Source organism: Corythoichthys intestinalis, chromosome 7, assembly GCF_030265065.1.
Source record: "Corythoichthys intestinalis isolate RoL2023-P3 chromosome 7, ASM3026506v1, whole genome shotgun sequence".
In the NCBI taxonomy this organism is placed as follows: domain Eukaryota; kingdom Metazoa; phylum Chordata; class Actinopteri; order Syngnathiformes; family Syngnathidae; genus Corythoichthys; species Corythoichthys intestinalis.
Window position 1 is genome coordinate 25,124,061 of NC_080401.1, and position 19,423 is coordinate 25,143,483.

At 38.8% G+C, this 19,423-nt stretch overlaps 1 protein-coding gene across 3 annotated transcripts in view; it reads right to left on the minus strand.

Annotated features, from left to right (window-relative positions):
* Window positions 1-19,423, minus strand: part of ano8b (anoctamin 8b) — a 74,306-nt gene that overhangs the window by 10,896 nt on the left and 43,987 nt on the right. For all 3 annotated transcript variants that reach the window (XM_057840252.1, XM_057840255.1, XM_057840253.1), the window contains exons 10-18: window positions 18,534-18,660; window positions 18,336-18,391; window positions 18,161-18,235; window positions 14,417-14,664; window positions 10,327-10,486; window positions 7,232-7,624; window positions 6,863-7,054; window positions 6,643-6,774; window positions 3,240-3,350 (exon numbers count right to left, since the gene is read on the minus strand). In XM_057840252.1, coding sequence (XP_057696235.1) covers window positions 3,240-3,350; window positions 6,643-6,774; window positions 6,863-7,054; window positions 7,232-7,624; window positions 10,327-10,486; window positions 14,417-14,664; window positions 18,161-18,235; window positions 18,336-18,391; window positions 18,534-18,660 — 1,494 coding nt within the window. The remainder of the gene's footprint in view (window positions 1-3,239; window positions 3,351-6,642; window positions 6,775-6,862; window positions 7,055-7,231; window positions 7,625-10,326; window positions 10,487-14,416; window positions 14,665-18,160; window positions 18,236-18,335; window positions 18,392-18,533; window positions 18,661-19,423) is intronic.

The following is a 19,423-nucleotide window of genomic DNA, read 5'->3' on the forward strand; positions in this document are numbered from 1 at the left end:
TTAAAGAAAGTTTGTAGTGTGTACTTAGGAATCGCTGCATTCGCGGTCCTTTTTAACATTACGCGCATGCCAACTTTGTCAGAACACCGGCAATGTGCGGCAGAAAAATACAGCAAATGTAAAATAGCATTTGTTTTTAGCCCCGTCGTGTTAAGTGCAGGGAAAAAAATACAACTCACCCGCTGAATCAGTGGGAGGGCTGAGTTTGTTTCGTTGAGACGAGATGGTCCCAAGATGGGAGAGTGAGAGAAGCTAGCATCACAAATACACGATGTTGGAAATTGTAGCACAGTTTTCAGCGCGCTCCTAGCGATGTCAGGATATTCCGAAATGACTTTAATCCAGAACTTCGGTAGAGTTGTTGTCTCAAATGTACGTTTAAGTCGCCGTGATTTTCGATCTCTACTAGCTGATATTCCTGTTCCACAGACATGCTCGAATCACTCGGTTTATTCACATACGGGTCACGAATTCACTCCTTCGCAGTTCGTGGGTCTTTAGTGATTGGGAAGTAGCATAAATTTTGTTTTCTTTGAGGTATTAGGCACATCTTCTGGCTCGTCAGGTTCCCTTTTCTAAGTAAAATTGCAATATTAGCCCTCTTAGCACTGACGAACTTTACTCATTGTCTGCGTAGTCCAGCTCTCTTTCTCGCGTTCGGGAACTCATGGGTACTACATTGCGACAAATGGCTATTTGTAAACCACATAGTATGACAGGTTTGAACCATTTTAGCGATTTTTTGATAAAACCCGAACGCAACTCTCTCGTCGAAAAACAACGATGGCACCTGCCTTGACCTTTTGTTTCCTTGTTATGACGTCTCCGCCCCATTCGGCTGTTTCCGGAACACTTTCGGAAATGTTCGTCATTTTAGATCTATTTTTGATAATTGCTCATTAATGTGATTGAATTTTTTGTTAACTTTATCAATATTTGTTATCTTGGCACATAACGGTTCTATTGATGTCTTACACCCCCTTTGCGTTTTCATACCCTTTAAGTATGCACATGGTGCCGTGGGTTTAAAATATGTAACCACTCTGCATCGTCTGTCCATCAAATAGATATTTTGTTGTTCATTGAGTTTGTTGTAGACACTTGATTGTCCTGAGCTATGAATGTGAGGATCATGGCTTGTTTGTCTTTATGTGCCTTGCAATTGGCTGGCGACTAGTCCAGAGGGTACCCACTGCCCAGCCTTTCGTGCAGTCAGCTGGGACTGGTTTCTGATGACCCATGACCTTAATGAAGATAAGCAGTATAGAAAATGGATGGGTGGATTGAATTCTAAATTAACCTCAGTCGCAAAATCTCAATACAGATTTAGGGTTTCTGGTTCTATAGACAAGTTTCCGAGATACTTCTGCACTTTCTCTAACCAAAACAACAGTGGAGCTGGAGTGGCATCACTCATCCAAAACCCTCAACAAAGACAATTTGGAAATACCCCATCCATCTGCCATCATCACGGCAGGGGAGGACATCATGTTCATGAAGGCAGATGTGAAACCAAGCCTGTGCCACCACAAAGACCGTGTGTTTGTGTAGACATGTCGCCGCTCTGTTATGTAAGGTATGTTCTTCCTATCCCTGCGTTTTCATGTGTCCGGTGCCCAAAAAATACAAAGGCTAAAATCTTGCACATGAAACGACTTGTCTTTGATATTGTGATTACAATGATGATTGTAATTATGATGATGTTTAATATTATTTACTATAACTACTGCACTGCTTTGGCTGCAACACATGCTATATGCTACTAGCCTGTTGCCAATCAGTATGTGCAGGATGGCACAATTATGTAAATGCATACATGCAAGTGTTACTAGTTTTTTGTTAGTTTGTTAATAGGTGGAAATGCTGTTAGGCAAGGGGAGACAACTTGATGTGCCTCACAACAACACTTACTGTACGTTGATGGACATTTATCGAGACTACGTGCATTTTACTTGGGTGATGGAAGGCTTGACTTAAGCTCCACCTTTGTTAATATTTTTCTAATAATTTTATAAATTGTGATTTATTGACCTGTTTTGCACATGCACCAATCGTTTTAAATAAAACAAGAGATGGAATTATGTTGTCCAAAAGTTTTATCGCGATCATTCATTAATTCATTTTCCATGCCGCTTCTTCCTATCTGCAAAAATAAAGAATGACATACTATTTGTGTTTATATGTACATGTGTGATGAGCTCATAATACCATAACTATAGTCTAACCAGATAAACAATACCTTATAGTATTTCCTTGTAACAACAAAATCTTAGTCAGCCCTTCTGCATTCAGCAACTGTAATATTATTTGTAAATTTGCCTCATTTTGGTCACTCAAGAGGCCGACGTATCAATTTACACCTCATATTAACACAGGCTGCACAGATTGTTAGAATTTTGTCCATGAACGATCAACGAAGTGATAAGAACAAATGCATGCTTTATCTACGTCATGCTGAATCCATTTTTGGAGATTCCGTGGGTCCCTCTGGTTTGATTTAGCAGTTTTAACTTTGTCTACACACTGCTTACTTCAACCACACTTCATGTTGTTCTGTCTAAACCGGAGGACCGTAGCAAAAAATGTAAAATATGCCGCCGCCCATGTTTCACTCAGGAAACTTGTCTATATTAGATTTGCGATACAAGGCTCACTATAACAATGATCACATAATGTGGCAATACTAAAATTATTGATATATGGGTTAGGAAATCAATATGATATTCTACAATACAACTATTAAAGAGAAAAACAAGCCATTTCTAAATAGAAAAATAAAGTTAATTTGTTTTGCACTGTTGCGGAAAATCAAAAACCTTTGTCTTCCTCACACACTATGAGAACATTTCAGTTCAACATTTCTATAAATAAATACTGCAACACTACATTATTGCAACATTCTTGTAAACAAATGACTGTCTTTCTTAACTCATTGCCTGTCAATGGCAGAGATAGACATTTAATTCATTGAAAAAGGGTTTTGAATGCTCATGTTAGAATGCCATTGACGGAGCTAGATATCCACTTCATTTTGACTGGGAGGGGCGAATGAACGAATGTTCACCAAACGAGGACACGATCGAATGACACTGTCTCTGAGATCTACCACTTAATCCCTTAATTAAAATCGACGTATTCGGCAATGTTGGTATAGGACTATCTTGTCGCCATAGGCCCTTTAAGTGGTTGGCACCCTACCAAGTATTTGCCATATAAAAAAAAAAACCTTCATAATTCACCTTAAAGGCCTCCCTGCGCTGATAATCCAGTTTAGCCATCTCCTCTCTGACCCATGTTGGAATGTCGGGAATGGCCACATGGATGACATACTTCAAGAGGATAGCGAAGTGCTGCAGATAGACAGGCAGACGAGTAAACAGGAAGATGAGTTCACACAAGTAACATTCAAATGAAATGTGGAACAAAATGAACAGATTCATGGATCCTACTTGAACTATTTCTGGTGCAACACTATAGCTGTTTAATTCTCCATGAGATAAACCAGACTTCTTTATCAGGCCAAGACAGTGCTGCAAGCTGTTTACCTTATCATATTATAGACAGCTACCGAGCTCTGGGCTAACAGAGCCCAAATAACAAATATGTTACGGGTAATTAAGGACAAATGAAAATACTTGCCACGGTCCTCTACTTTTGGATGATGGGTTATCTCTAATGTCTGCTTTAGCTATCAAACACACATAGTTGAGCCAAAGGGAAGACCACTTCAATCCAACTAAGTGAAGCTCAAATCACATCTACACTCACAGTGGGCTCAAATTACGCACAGCGGGCAAAATCTCCACAACCACTGGCAAGCAATATGGGTGGAACCAGTGAGAACACTGTGGATTTGAAAAAGTAGGCCAGTAACTTGTGTTTTATTATTCTCATCCTCATATTGTCAAGAAATGCTCAGTGGAAAAAAAGGCCATAAAAAATGATGGCTGTTTTTGACACAAATATTTAAATTATATTTGCCCATACTGTATGTATATGTACAATGCTGGCCAAAAGTATTGGCACCACTGCCATTCTGTCAGATACTGCTCAATTTCTCCCAGAAAATGATTGCAATTACAAATGCTTTGGTGGTAATATCTTCATTTATTTTGCTTGCAATGAAAAAACACAAAAGACAATGAAAAAAAAAAAAAAATCATTATCATTTTACACAAAACTCCAAAAATGGACCGGACAAATGTATTGGCACCCTCTGCCTAATACTTGGTAGCACAACCTTTAGACAAAATGACTGCGAACAACCGCTTCCGGTATCCATCAATGAGTTACAATGCTCTGCTGGAATTTTAGACCATTCTTCTTTGGCCAATTGCTCCAGGTCTCTGAGATTTGAAGGGTGCCTTCTCCAAACTGCCATTTTCATATCTTTCCACAGGTCTTCCATGGGATTCAGGTCTGGACTCATTGCTGGCCACTTTAGAAGTCTCCAGTGCTTTCTCTCAAACCAATTTCTGGTACTTTTTGAAGTGTGTTTTAGGTCATTGTCCTGCTGGAAGACCCATGACCTCTGAGGAAGACCCAGGTTTCTCACACTGGGCCCTACATTATGTTGCAAAATTTGTTGGTAGTCTTCAGACTTCATAATGCCATGCACACGGTCAAGCAGTCCAGTGCCAAAGGTAGCAAAGCAACCCCAAAACATCAGGGAACCTTCACCATGTTTGACTGTGGGGACCGTGTTCTTTTCTTTGAAGGCCTCGTTTTTTTCCTGTAAACTCTATGTTGATGCCTTTTTCCAAAAAGCTCTACATTTGTCTCATCTTACCAGAGAACATTCTTCCAAAAAGTTTTTGGCAAACTCCAGCCTGGCTTTTTTATGTCTCTGGGTCAGAAGTTGGGTCTTCATTCAGACGCCGACGGATACTACGGGTTGACACTGTTGTAGCCTCAGACTGCAGGACAGCTTGAACTTTGTTTGGATGTTAGTCGAGGTTCTTTGCCCACCATCCGCACAATCTTACGTTGAAATCTCTCATCACTTTTTCTTTTCCATCCACATCTAGGAAGGTTAGCCTCAGTGCCATGGGCTTTAAACTTATTGATTAGACAAACCCTTCAGGTCTTTAGAGATGGACTTGTAGCCTTGAGATTGCCCATGCCTCCTCACAATTTTGCTTCTCAAGTCCTCAGACAGTTCTTTGTTCTTCTTTCTTTCCTCCATGTTCAATGTGGTACACACAAGGACACAGGACAGAAGTTGAGTCAAATTTAATTAATTTTAACTGGCTGCAAGTGTGATGTAGTTATTGCAACCACCTGTTATGTGCCACACAAGTAACAGGTGCTGTTAATTACACAAATTAGAGAAGCATCACATGATTTTTCAAAGGGTGCCAATACTTTTGTCCGGCCCATTTTTTGGAGTTTTTTTGTAAAATGATAATAATTTACTTTTTTTTCCCTTTCTCTTTTGTGTTTTTTCATTTCAAGCAAAATAAATGAAGGCACAAATCTGAATAAAGTGCAAATCCAGGCATCATTGTTTCACTTTAAGCAGTGCATTTGTTTAGGACATTTTAACACCTTCCTTTCTCTGTTCCTCTGTAAAATACTCTCCACCAGTTTCGTCTTTTCAGTTAATAGAGCTTGCAATCTGTTTTTTGTTTTAAATAGAACATGTTTATATGTTACAGCAACATTAGGTAACTTTTCAGTTTTGGTCGATTTTGGCAACATAGGTGGACAAAAGCGGTAGTGTTTGCCCTCAAGGAAAACTGCGTTTCCCATGAGGAACAATGTTCACTGTCGTAAAATCATGATCTCCCGGTCGCCTGCAGATGGATTAAACGACATTTCTGTTTCCAGCGGCTAGGTAAGGATGAATACTAATGACGTAATGAATCCAATTGTGGCTAATCAATAGGATATGACGATGCTGATAATAAGAAACGTTTGATTTTGTACCGTGTTCCCCCAAAGGCCGTCCGGGAGGGGGGTTCACGCCAGCGAGTGAAAGACGGGCCAATGTTTATTCTTGAGTGTCCTTTTATCCTGGTAGCATCCCTTTCTCTTTTTTTGTTCTCGGACAAAACGTTTTGTCTCTTTTGCTGCTCTGCAATCTTTGCAGAATTTGCACGAAAGCGTTCGCATCGACTTCCGTCTTTATAACGAATGATGAAAGAGGGAAGTAATGTGTACCGTAAAACAGTCAGCACATTTGTAGGGTTTTTTTTTTTGTGTGGCAGGGTTCCTGCTACCCTCATCAAAGTTAATTAGTGCCAGTGAAAGTGATACATCCCCCCTAAAGATAGAAAAAGTGGTGTCATTCAACTAGTTGTCCGTTGACATCATCACAAAAGTTTTTTTTTTTTTTTTTTATAAAGGTTGAAAAGTTACCTAGTGTTGCTTTAAATAAGCATTTTTCTGCTTTTTTAAAAAGGGTTTTATTATGCAAGAACTTGACGTGAAAGAAAATACCGAGATCAGCTCTGAATTCCAAACCCAAAATTAGTTTAAAACAATTTAGACCTAACTGAACAAAAATTGTGTTCCACCGTGTAATCATTTGAGGCACATCTGGAGTATAGAGAAGCTGTACCTTGTCACAATAGAAACTCGTTTTGTTGGGGGCGGTCAGAGAAAAATGAATTTAGGTGAAGTAAAGTGGAGTCTTTGTACCTCAAGGATGACAATGGAGATGATGGCCATCTCAGGGCTGAGCCAAGGAAAGAGGCGCTGCAGCTGGCCGCATTGACCAATCAGGTAACAGTTAACAATGATGGCAATCAGACCCATGGCTTCCATTGCAGACTGCATCAGGAGAGAACGCATTTAGACCCACTCAGCCAAAACAGAACAATTTTTTTTTAGATGAGTCTTGGAAGTTTTTCGTCCGGACCTGCCACTGGCCAATGCTCTCCACTCTGAGACCAAATGGTCTCTGCAGACCCGTGCAGAGCTTGAAGGCGTCGCTGCGGATCTCGATGATGTTGTTGATAAGCGCGCACAGGGCGGCCAGAGGGAAAGCCGAGGAGAACAGCACCACGTAGCCAAACTGGACAAACATTTCCTGGTAGTCCTGGAAAGTGTCCTGGGAAACAATTGTCTGGTGTAACTCCACGTTAACGGCTTGCAACATATTTTTTAGCACTTATTTTCAAAAAACACAAAACTAGCTGCCACGTAAAACTCATAATTTAGGTCACTTATAAATAGAGGTAGGCCTATCAAAGTATTACTGGAAAAAAAAAACATTGATCCCCTTTACCGTATAAGTCTGCATGCAGCTCTCTATCTCTGCCTGAGTCAGTGTGGTGCTTTCCTTCACTTCAGGAGGGTCAATCCACGATTCCCTCTTTGTTCTGGGTTCGGCACGCTCGGTGCTTCGGCCTCTTCTCCGATTTCGCACTGATGCGCCGCTCTCATTCCTGGAGGCGGATCCAGTGATACAGGTGGAGGCAGCATAGTTGATTCCTTCAGATGCACATGCCACTCCTCCCCCAGCTGCCTCCTTCACATCATGGATGCCATTATCAACATCATCTTCACACATTGAAAACACAGAGGGTGGCTCCATTCCTTTATCCACCATTGTTGGACTCCCTTCCTCCATAAAACTGTTGTCCATAGGGTGGCCACTACATCCCGGCCTCCTGTCCATCTAAACAACAAAGAGCAATAAAAGCACTTAGAAACATTATGACCATCGCTGTATAGGTAAGGATTCCAGGCAGCCACTGTACAGTATTATGACTATACATGTGCCGATTACTGGTTTCAAGGTATACCGTGGTATGAAAACGTCAAAGTTTCAAAATTAAAATTTTTTCCGTCATACTGTCCCTAAGGTATTGGCTATTTTTTATGTCCCAGAAATGCATGGAGAAACCCCTCGCTTGCAGCTGTAAGGCTCAACCCTCCCCCACTGGTTGTTGCTCAGTGTCCGTGAGTCAGCTGTGCTACACGATGGCTGGAGGAGATGAAACTCCTGAACTTTTTCTTCCATCGAAGAAAACGAAATCACAGGTATGGGAATACTTGCCTGGTACACCAGACTCAACGCTGTTCCAGCTATTGAGTCTGGCCACCATTCCCACGGATACAATTTCCAGGGCGGAGCAAGCCACAGCGAACAGACAGCGGAGTGGACCAATCAGCGACGGGCAGACGTGACGTTATTAACTGACGACGGAAGGACGAGGGACTTGCGCGCGGAAGTAAACATACGAAGAGAGCGGAGTTTATTCAACATGGCTAGCGCGAGACAGACTGTTGTCAATGACTCGTGTCGATGTGTTTTTGGTAATTTAAAACAGAATTTACCGCGGATTGGAACATGTTCTCGGTTATCCCGTTGACCATCTGTGTTGAGGAGACTACTTTCGGCGCGCAAGAGTGACGTTGCTCGTGAAGAACACGTCACGCAAATAAACGAATCTGATTTGTCGATTGATTTTGTACCTGCTCGAAAAGAGGCCGTTAATGGGATGGTTCCCAGACTATTTCTCTCAGTGTTTGAAAAATACAGGGAGAATACCGTATTTTTCGGACTATAAGTCGCAGTTTTTTTCATACTTTGGCTGGGGGTGCGACTTATACTCAGGAGCGACTTATGTGTGAAATTATTAACACATTTTTATATCATTTCACATGTTATTTTGGTGTTTTGGAGTGAAACTGATGGTTTGCTAAACTTGTTTAAATGTTCTTTATGCTATAGTTATCTGAATAACTCTTAATAGCTATGTTACGTTAACATACTGGCCACGTTCGCATTTTGTTGTTCATGCATCATGTAACATTATCATACTGTACACTTATTTAGCATATTGTTCTATATTGTATTTATTTTAAATTGCCTTTAAAGATGAAATATCTGTTCCATGTGCTGGATTTTATCAAGTATATTTCCCCCAAACATGCGACTTATACTCCAGTGCGACATATATATGTTTTTTTCCTCTTCATTGGGCACTATATGGCTGGTGCGACTTATACTCAGGTGCGACTTATAGTCCGAAAAATACGGTAGTCTGGCAGAGCCAGGCAATGGGAATACGTCGGCTACAGAAAAGTTACAGACAGTCGCGGCTTAGAGGAGGGCCAGCCAACATGTAAAACATGTTTGCGGAGGGTGGCTGCCGAGGAGGCAATACCTCCAATATGATTCCGCATTTATACAAAATTAAAGGTTAGTAAACACTGTCATGACAGGAGTTAACTCTTGTGTGTTTAGTGTGTCTAGCAGTGGTAAAACGTGTTTTTTTTTCTTTCTGGCAACTGTCTGTGTTGAGAAAGAGAGTGTGTGTGTGTGTATAATGTAAACATGATACGAATATTGATACTCATGCAAAATAATTCAATTATTTTTGTTAGCTGGTAGTAATGTTGAGCTGTGGCTGTGGGTTTAAGCTCACCTAAAGGACTGCATTTATTTTAATTTTATTTAGGATATTTCAGTTATTTTTTAAATATATTTTAACTTAACATTATATTTATGTTCCAATTTTCTAATATTTTTGAAAAAAAAAAAAACCCTGTTCAATAGAAAATAGTTTTTTTTGTTGTTTTTTGTTTTAACCCACAAAACTCGAAGTAACACATTTTAGAAGTTTAATTGCAATACCGTGAAACTGTGATATTTTTGCTTAAGATTATAACGTCAGAATCTCATGCATAATTAATGAGAGATCAAAACAAATGCTTCATCCAATTTCACTTACTGGGTCCAAAATAATTATTTAGTATAAATGAAATTTATGTATATTTGTTCAACATATTTGTCAGTAAAATACTGTATGTATAGTGACAGGTAGGACAATCAACGTCATTTTTGTGTGCTGGTGTGCCCATGATTTTTTTTTAATGTAAAATATCTGACTCGGTTTACTAATGTTTTTTTTTTCTTTCTGGGACTATAAGGCACATTTAATATCTTTTATTTTCCTCCAAACTTCACAGTTAACTTATTAAATGAATTCTGAATTCTGGTTATGCTTAATGACCCCCAAATCTATTTTGTTGGAGAATAACTGTATTAAACTACTCCAGTTCAGTGCTGTAGACACATTTATCCATCATCAAACCCATAAATAAAACAGTAAAACAAATAAATCAATTAATAAATAGAAGAACAATTACAATGTTATAACAATATAAAGAAAAAATGACACCTGCAGCACACTGATGCACTAATGCACTTTATAATCGGGGCACCGATTGAACATAGTCATATCAAAATAAAATTCTTCATTGATAGTGTGCGCTATAATCTGGTGTGCCATATAGTCCAAAAATACAACAGTGTATGTCAGGAAACATTGGTCCTCTACCCTTTATTACAAATGACAAAAATCTGTGTACCTTCTCTATGAAGCTGACTTTCCTCAGTTTCAAACCGCAGTCAAGCAGACCTTCCTCCTCGGTTTCTCCTTCACTGAATCGCCCACTGTCAGCCTCGTCCCTCTCGCCACTTTCCTCCTCATCGGGTACCCCGCAACCGCCATTCAAACATTTTTTTTCCCTGTTTTGAAATGATGACAGACTAATGTCAATCCCGAAAACTTAAGGAGTCCTTGGTCTGCTATTGTAATACAGGTCCATCTAGAAATACATTTGAAAATCAAAGAAAAATTCATTTAAACATTATTTATTTGATGTTATTTATAATTTTTTCAGAGGGACAACTCTTTTGTAAATTCTATATAAAAATCTGATGTAAAACTGTTTTTTTCTTATGTGGTATTCAATTTGACTGAGATGGTGAATTTTGTGTTTTAATCAGCAAAATGACATTATCAAAATAACAGAATACCTGATTTCAATGGTCTACAAGCTAAATACTTTCTGGATAAAAGTAGTGCGGCTTTACTAAATTTGGGTTACTAAAAAAACAATAAATGAGGTCAAAAGTGTCAATTGGCTATAGTTCTTGAGATACAGTATCTGGCTGACATGTTAAAACACAAGCAATTTAGGCAAACTGCATTGCACAAATCCTGGTGTTTTGGAAGTGGACAAAATGCATTAATGTAGACACATTTCATAAGAGGTGGCACACACTGAAATATCAATCTCTGAAGCAGATATTTTCCAAAATTTTGTAGACCAATGTTTTACTGTGTATTCTGTGTTGAAAAATACATTTTAGGAGATGTAAAACAAAGGCTTTCTAAGATTACACTTTCAAAAGAGCATTAAATGCAAACACAAAATAAAATTCCCGAGTGTTTTTTTTCAAGAGGAATGTAAAATTGCACTTTCATTTCACAAGAGCAACACATGTATTTAAAAATAAATTAAAATACCCAAGCTTAACCTCGAACGGTGTAAAAAAATAATTAATGAGGATCGATGTATCGCAAAAGAACAATTAGCTAACTTGCATAGCAAATGTCTGCTAGCTTAAATGCTATGAAATGCAATTTTTTTTTTTTTTACAGTGCTCTTGACAAATCGTTCAAACACATATTTCCACAAAAACCGGCAAAATTTACTTCTAAATAACGAATGGGGAAATAAACACATTAGCTCAAACAAAAATATACATCAGGGTTCACTAAATCCGGACCTCGGAGCCACTTTTCCTGTCGTGTTTTCCATGGCTCCCTCCTCCAACACACCTGAATCAAATAATCAGGATCATTATCAGGCTTCTGGAGAGGTTGCTGATGACATAATCATTTGATTCAGGTGTGTTAGGGGAGAGAGATGTAGAAAACAACGACAGGATAGATGGCATCGAGGTCCAGATTTGGCGAACCCTGATATACATCATGTTGGTCTAAACAGGGAGCAGCTGGATCCAGCCACGTTAGAAGAGTTATGTCATATTCACTGTTGCCACTAGAGGGCAGTGTATCCAGCCAAATGAATAAAACTAGATCCAAACACTTTCAAAGCAAACCATTTCAATGCCACTCTAATTAAACGAGTCCTCGAAGGAGCAAAATTTGGTTCGAAGCTTCTTTGTAATGGAATTACTCGAGTTAATCGATTAATAGTTGCAGCACTAGATAGTATTTTGCATTGTGCTTGATTAATGTCTTGACAATAGTACAACAGACTAATTGCCATAATTTTTGAACAACAAACCGTAACTTATTCCGCAGCTTTGAACCCTGCGGCTTATAGTCCAATACAATATGTAAACCTGCACCTTGTATTCCGGTGGGGCTTATATGTGAATAATACAGAGTCAGAGTTGGTGGGTGCGACTTAAGGTGTGCCTTATAGTCCTTAATTACAGTATATAATAGGGGTGTAACGGTACACAAAAATCTCGGTTCGGTACGTACCTCGGTTTTGAGGTCATTTTCGTAAGTAAGAAAACAAAATGCAAAATATAAATGTGTTAGTTTATTACACACTTTTGTGCTTTCAACAATAGGAACATTAGCCCCTATACAAAGCTAGAATTCTGCTCAAAAATAGAAAATACAATATTCTGAAATGTAGGTATTTTGAAAAACAAAATAAAAATAAATAACATTGGCTCAGACTTTTTCTTTAAACAACTATCTGATGTGCAAAATTGAACAGTTGCAACACTGAAGAGTTTCAAGTTTCTCATATTAACTTTATGACCACAGCCTCGAAAAGTAAGGGTTACATTTAGGGCTGTCAAACGATTAAAATTTTTAATCGAGTTAATCACAGCTTAAAAATTAATTAATCACAATTCAAACCATCTCTAAAATATGCCATATTTTTCTGTAAATTATTTTTGGAATGGAAAGATAAGACACAAGACGGATATATACATTCAACATACTGTACATGAGTACCGTATTTGTTGATAACAATAAATTCACAAGATGGCATTAACATTAATATTCTTTTTGTTGAAGACATTGTCTTTTTCTCTGCAAAAACAAACACACAACAGAGCCTTAGAACAGTAACAAAAAAAAATTATTTAGAATGTGTGCAAAGTGTGTGTAGTGTACACATAAATGTGGCCCTCTTCTCTACTCATCCTCTAGCCAGTCGCTGAGGCAAACCAACTTATTTACATTTTCTGAGAGTTGTTCCATCTATATTCTTTTTTAATTTGAATTCCCCACCCAGAGGGCCAACCTGCTTTTCTTCCATGTTTACATTTAACCGTTACCCACGCTGCTCACTGCACTTCTGAGCGGTGTGACAGCCCTAACCAATTAATTGTTATCTTTTTTGAGACTGTCAGTCAGCTGATCGTCGCGTCCGCCAGCTGGCTGCCTCCCCTCCCAGCTAGGGTTGAGCATCGTTTGAAATTGAACGATTCCGGTTTCAATTTCGATTCCACGTTTCGATTCCGGTTCCGAATGATTCCCGATTCCGATTGCAGGGTCAAAAAAAAAAAAAAAATGCGGGGTCCAAAAAAATTGCAAAGTTTATATTAAAGTCAAAACTTCTCGACGTTTTTTTAAATTAAATGAACTTCTCACAGGGCTAATTATAACTTCTATATAAATATCAGTCTTTAAACTCGAGCAATTTTTTTCCGCTCGGCGGTCAGGGTATCGAAATAAGGAATTGAAATTGAAAAATTCGAACGATTCCGGGAGCATTGGAGTGTTAGAACCGGTTCCCAGTGATGCTCGATGCCCAACCCTACTCCCAACGTGACGTACTCTGATTGACGCCGGATGGGAAGACGACGTCGCCGCCGCTGATGGGCCACCCGAGGAAAGGTGCCAACTTCAAAAACTAGCCGCTGTCAACACTCTGAGAGTTCGCATTTGACAGCATAGGTGCCGCGTACCTCCTCTCCTTGCCAGTTGTTTGCTCACCATTCATTCACCTGTGCATTTGATCGCTACTTTGTTACACGTCCGCTTTTTCGGTGAGGTCTTTTGTGTTGATTCGTTATTGGATCGTTTTTGTTAACCACTGTAAAAAAGAGCACCGCAGCAGTAGGCGTAAACTGCCGTCTTTTTGTTATTTCCTTTTCACGATCAGGGTTTACTTAGCGTGTGGGGTTTAAGTGTCGTTTCATTTTGTTTGTTGTTTTGGCCTGGGTTTACGCTGAAGCCAGCTTCTTCCGCATTTTGTATATTTTGCTCATTGCGAGTTCAACTTGTGTGAATAAATTTGTGTCCACTTGCAACTTGTGTGTGTGGCTCGTTTTATGTTACGTCATTAGCGAGCCGACCGTGGGACGTAACAGTGGAATTATGGGATGCATGAGCGGGTCATTTCGCGCTTGCGTTAAATGCGGCAAATATTTTAACGTGATTAATTCAAAAAATGAATTACCGCCCGTCAACGCACTAAATTTGACAGCACTAGATTGCGTCAGAAACTTGTTTGGTACGCCTCCGTTCTGAACCGAGCACCCCGTACCGAAACGGTTCAGTACAAATACATGTACCGTTACACTCCTAGTATATAATAGTGTAGTTTCCTTTGCATTGTGTATAAAAAGTGTCTGAACTATATGTGTATAGCATCTGATTATTTTGAGGCTGACCTTTTGTCTGTATGACCCACCCCAGGCCTGGTGCCCCTGAGACCAGGTCCTGGCATAGCAGGGTCAGTAGGTGAGGCATGGGCTTTTCCAGCAGCCAGCCTGGCATATTTTAGCAGCACGGAGAGTAGCAAATCCCATAGAGCTCGCAAAGTGAGCTCACCCAGCTTGTGGCGCTCATACACGTAAGGCTGCAGCACCTCCTTCACATTTTGAAGGAACTGACGTATGATGAGCAGAGTGGCCAGCATCTGACAAAGACAGAAACATAGAGGAAAAACTGTTCATTGTTGAACCAAGTAAAAAGTACATACAGTACGTAGCAGATATGAACAAATATGGATGACATTAATAATTTGCTTTTCAGAGGAAAAAAAACGCTGATGTCACAAGTCTAGGCACTAAGTTAATAATATCACTGACATGGAGGATTCTTCATATTCTTCCAAGAAAGTAATATCCACTTTCCTGTAAAAATGGTGAAAATGTGTTCATAACTGTCTTCGAAGCTCGCTTCTGAGTCCTCCACACACCATCCACAAATTGCCAAGGCAAAGTAGTGGCCCATAGAATGAGTTTTATGCCAGGCAATGACAATAATACTATAGTAACAACCCCAATTACGGTGAAGTTGGGAATTGAAATAAACCTGAATAGAGTGATTTGAACATTATTTTCAACCTACTACATTTTCAATTGATTACCAGTGTTGTTAATAATGTTTCTAATGTTTCTAACGGTGTTATTTTTTTCAGTAGTGAGTAATCTAATTAATTTTCCCATCTTCGCAACGCCGTGGTCATTACTGAGGATGTAAAGGGGCACGTTACTACAATTTGGCTGAATGAAGCGCCAGTTGTCTGATTTTGTCACAGCCTGGGAGACAGCAGAGCAAGAAAGGGGAGGAGGAAAGGGGTGGTGACGCCTTTGCAAACTCGATGATTATTGGTGAGGTGGGCGGATCATGTCTTGCTTCACTACACGGTCTGGCAAACACAACAAGACAGCAATAATGACGACGAGCCAGGGAATTTCAAAGGTAGCGTTCTCAAACTTCATGGTCAGCTTACATTTGTATTTTCTTAACAGACTAATGTATTTGATCCAACTAAATACCAAATGTTCTAAAATACTGTATATAGTGTTTTTATTCCTCAGTCGGTGAATATAAACATCTTTGATGTGAAAGATGTTATAGAATGTATAATGTAATAACGTGTAAAACATGAAACATCACGTCAGTTACTTCGCTGAGTAACTATTTTAGAATGAGGTAACAGAGTTACTAACTCAATTACGTTTTGAGAGAAGTAATTCGTAACTGTAATTAATTTTTTAAATTAAGATTAACAACACTGTTGCACACACTACACAAGGACTTATTTTTCGAATTCTTTTTTCATTATAATTTATCATTAATGATAAAACCGATTAATTTTACAGGTTTTCGTTTCCTTTTTGGGAGTGATTATTCTTTCATTTGAAATCTTAAAAAAAACAGTCAATAAATACATTTTTAAATTATTTGGAAGATTCAACTATCAAACAGGTGAGTGTCATGATTGGCTAAGGAAGGTGTAAAATAGGTCATCACTTTGTGTGGTAAACAAAAAAAAATCATAAAAACGTGTCCCAACGTAAAATTGCAAGAAATTTTGGGATTTCCTCTTGTCCCATTCATATCATCAAAAAGAAAAGAGAATCTGGAGAACTCTGCAGATAAGGCCAAATATCAACATAATCAACATTCAATGCCCGTGACGGCATGACCTTCGATCTCTCAATCAGCATTCCATTAAAGACCGGCATTAGTGTGGAAAGGATATTGCCATGTGGGCTCAGAAAACCATTGTCAATTAACGCAGCTCATTGCTACAGCTAAAAAAGCAATTTCAAAGTCCATCATGCAAAGCAACAGCTGCCGCCCTTACTGCGTTCAAGCTCATCTGAGATGGCCTGATGCAGAGTGGAAAATTGTGCTGTGGTCTGACAAGTCCACGTTCCAAATTGTTTCTGGAACTCGTAGACATTGATCCTTTGTGTCCTTTGTGCCACAGAGGAAAAGGACCATCCACATTGTTATCAGCACTTGTCACCAAAGTTTTTAAAAATATTTTACTTGTGGTTTTGCTTTCAAGTAGATGATAATCAAGTTGAGAAAATTAATGAAAATACATTAAAAACTAATAATAAATTAATAATAAAATAAAAGAAAAACAAGCATCTATGGTTTAAAAAAAAACACATTGAGGCTGCTTTGATCTGGAATGGGACTATTTCGTAACAACTGCCATCAAAGGGTTAAAAGCCAGCATCTGAGATGGGGTGATGTTACTGACCATGGCATGAACAACTGTGAATGCACCATTAATGCTAAAATGTAAATACAGGTTTTGAGGCAGCATATGCTGTCATCTAAGCAACATCCTACTTAAGGATGTCCCTGCTTATTCCAAAAAAAAAAAAGATAACCCACATTCTTCAAGTGTTACACCAGCATGGCTTTGTAGTAAAAGGCTACTAAGAGTACTAGACCAGGGGTGTCCAAACTTTTTGCAAAGATTTGGTGTGGTAAAAATTTGAAAGACCAACCTTGGCTGACGTCCTTTACGTAGAACAATATATTTAAGCAAATTTTAGCAAGCCAATCAGTGTGTCACATTTGCTTTATTATTTGTTTTAATGAACAATTTCAACAATCTCACAACTAGCTTCAAGTTGCTTCAATTTCTCACTGCATCTTTCCTGTAATCTTGTCCTACATGTCAGCGTGTCTTGTTTCGCAAGATCGCCTCACATTGAAATCTTTAAAAACAGCGACCGTCTCTTTGCAAATGAGGCAGACACAAGTGTTGCGAATTTTATAGAAGAAATAGTCCAATTTCCACCTATCCTTGAAGCGTCGGCCGCCACCATCAACGTTCTTTTTATTTGTTGATTGTCGCCATTTTAGAAAATGGAAGTAATGGGTCACACGGGGTAATGTTGCTTAGCTCTTAAATACCTGCAACATAAAGCAATTATCAGAGAATCCCAAAATTTGAAAAACAAGGTCCTAATGAAACCTTTTTTTCAAATTTGTAAAAAGAAAAGTTAGAATCAATATGTGTAATAACCGCTCTAATATCTATAGCCCATGCCAAATCGTTTTTTTCTCATGGAACCTGCAGATGCATGTGTTGACTTGGATCCATCATTTTTTTTTTTTTTTGTTTCGAAAAGAAATGTCAAAATTCTAAATTAGTCTCAAAATAATGAAATTTTAGGTGTATCAAATGTGATACATTTGGCAATAAAGGGTTAAAGTGCTACTGCCTTTTAGTGGGTAAATGAGCAGCATTTCGTGTGTAAGCTATTTCATATGCCGGTTGCAGTCTGTGTGCGGGCCAGACGTTATTGATTTTATGACAGAGGCTGGGGGCCGGATGAAATTTGACCACGGGCCGCATTTGGCCCCCGGGCCGGACTTTGGACATGCTGTACTAGACTGTCACCTATTGATAACGTGTCGTGTACTAGGAAGCACAAAGTTTTGAGCTAAAATATTGAAGTTATACATCAAGTAAGAATGGGACAGAATTTAATCCAGAAAGCTTCAGCGATGAGTTTGTTTTATGGAACGTCCCAACTTTATTCAAATGTTGTGTTTTTTTTTTTTTTTTTTTTTACTTTATCCTGAACCTACGTCTGAACAGACAAGCGTTGTGTAGAATAAATGATTATTAGTCAAACTAATTAGGCTCTTACCTCTTTGAGCCGCTCCATGTCTTTGAGGTAGAATCCAATGTAAAAAAGGCTGAGATATGAATTTACAAACTGAAACTGTGGGAGAAGAGGACATGTCATCAAAGTGACAAAGAAAAAAACATTCTAAAATCAGGCTGTATATCATATTGGACTGATAAACTGAAAGATTGCTTACAAGAACCATTTTGATGATGAGATTTTTCTCATAGGCACTCTGGAGTCGATAGTTTTCTGTGGAGACAGCATATAGTGTATATTATAAACGACTGTTGTACTGCAATTCAAATTATTCATATATGTTTCATTGTATCCAGCAGCTTTCACACAGAAATCAATATATTCTATTCAAAGACCAATAAAAATAAAGTCTTACCCATGTCATTGAGCCAGCAGGCAATCTTCCTGTACACCTCATCACATGCAGTCACAGTGATTGCAAGCATTATTTTAGGAATAAAGCGAGCCAATCGAGGCATTTCCTTGATCCCCATTACAAACTCCTGTACAGACAAAATATATATATTTGTCACTTTAAGTAATGACATCTTGGTACCCTGGCTTCCACATTCTGTTCATAAACCATGCATGTTCTGTTAATGAAAGAATAACTCATAGACTTCATAATTGTATTGACGGGTCAATTCGGCCAACCACTGCACAACGCCCTCAGGCAGAGGGCCCATCCCACAATCCGCTTCAGTTATTCGCAGTCGGTCGCAGTGACACATGCAGCGATTCAATGCCGGATTTAGGGTAAATGTACGAAAGCTGTACCGTATACAAACAGGAAGGATTGTCTCAGGAGTGATTTGTTCGAGGATTCAAGGTAATTATTAGATTTTTCGTACCATGCATGCATTTTGAAACATGAAAAAAAAATCAATGGGAGAAATTAGCCATTATGGCATTAGCATCATAGTTCGCAATATTTACGTAAAATAAATGCTAACTCGGCGGTTCTTTGCTCTTTTAACAAAGAATCGAGACTGTTTTACGTCCATATCTATAAAGAATTCAGGGATTTAAGCATTTATTCACAAGAATTTCAACGTAAAAAGCTCTTTGTTGTGGTAAGGCGGCGCCACAGTGACTTAAAGACGAGCAGCACATTCAACATGTTTACTTAAAATAAATGATAACTGCCCATTTTTTTTTGCTTTTAACCAAGAATCGAGACTGTTTTACGTCCATATCTACAAAGAATTGAGGGATTTACGCATTTATTCACAAGAATTTTCAACGTAAAAAGCTCTTTGTCTGTGT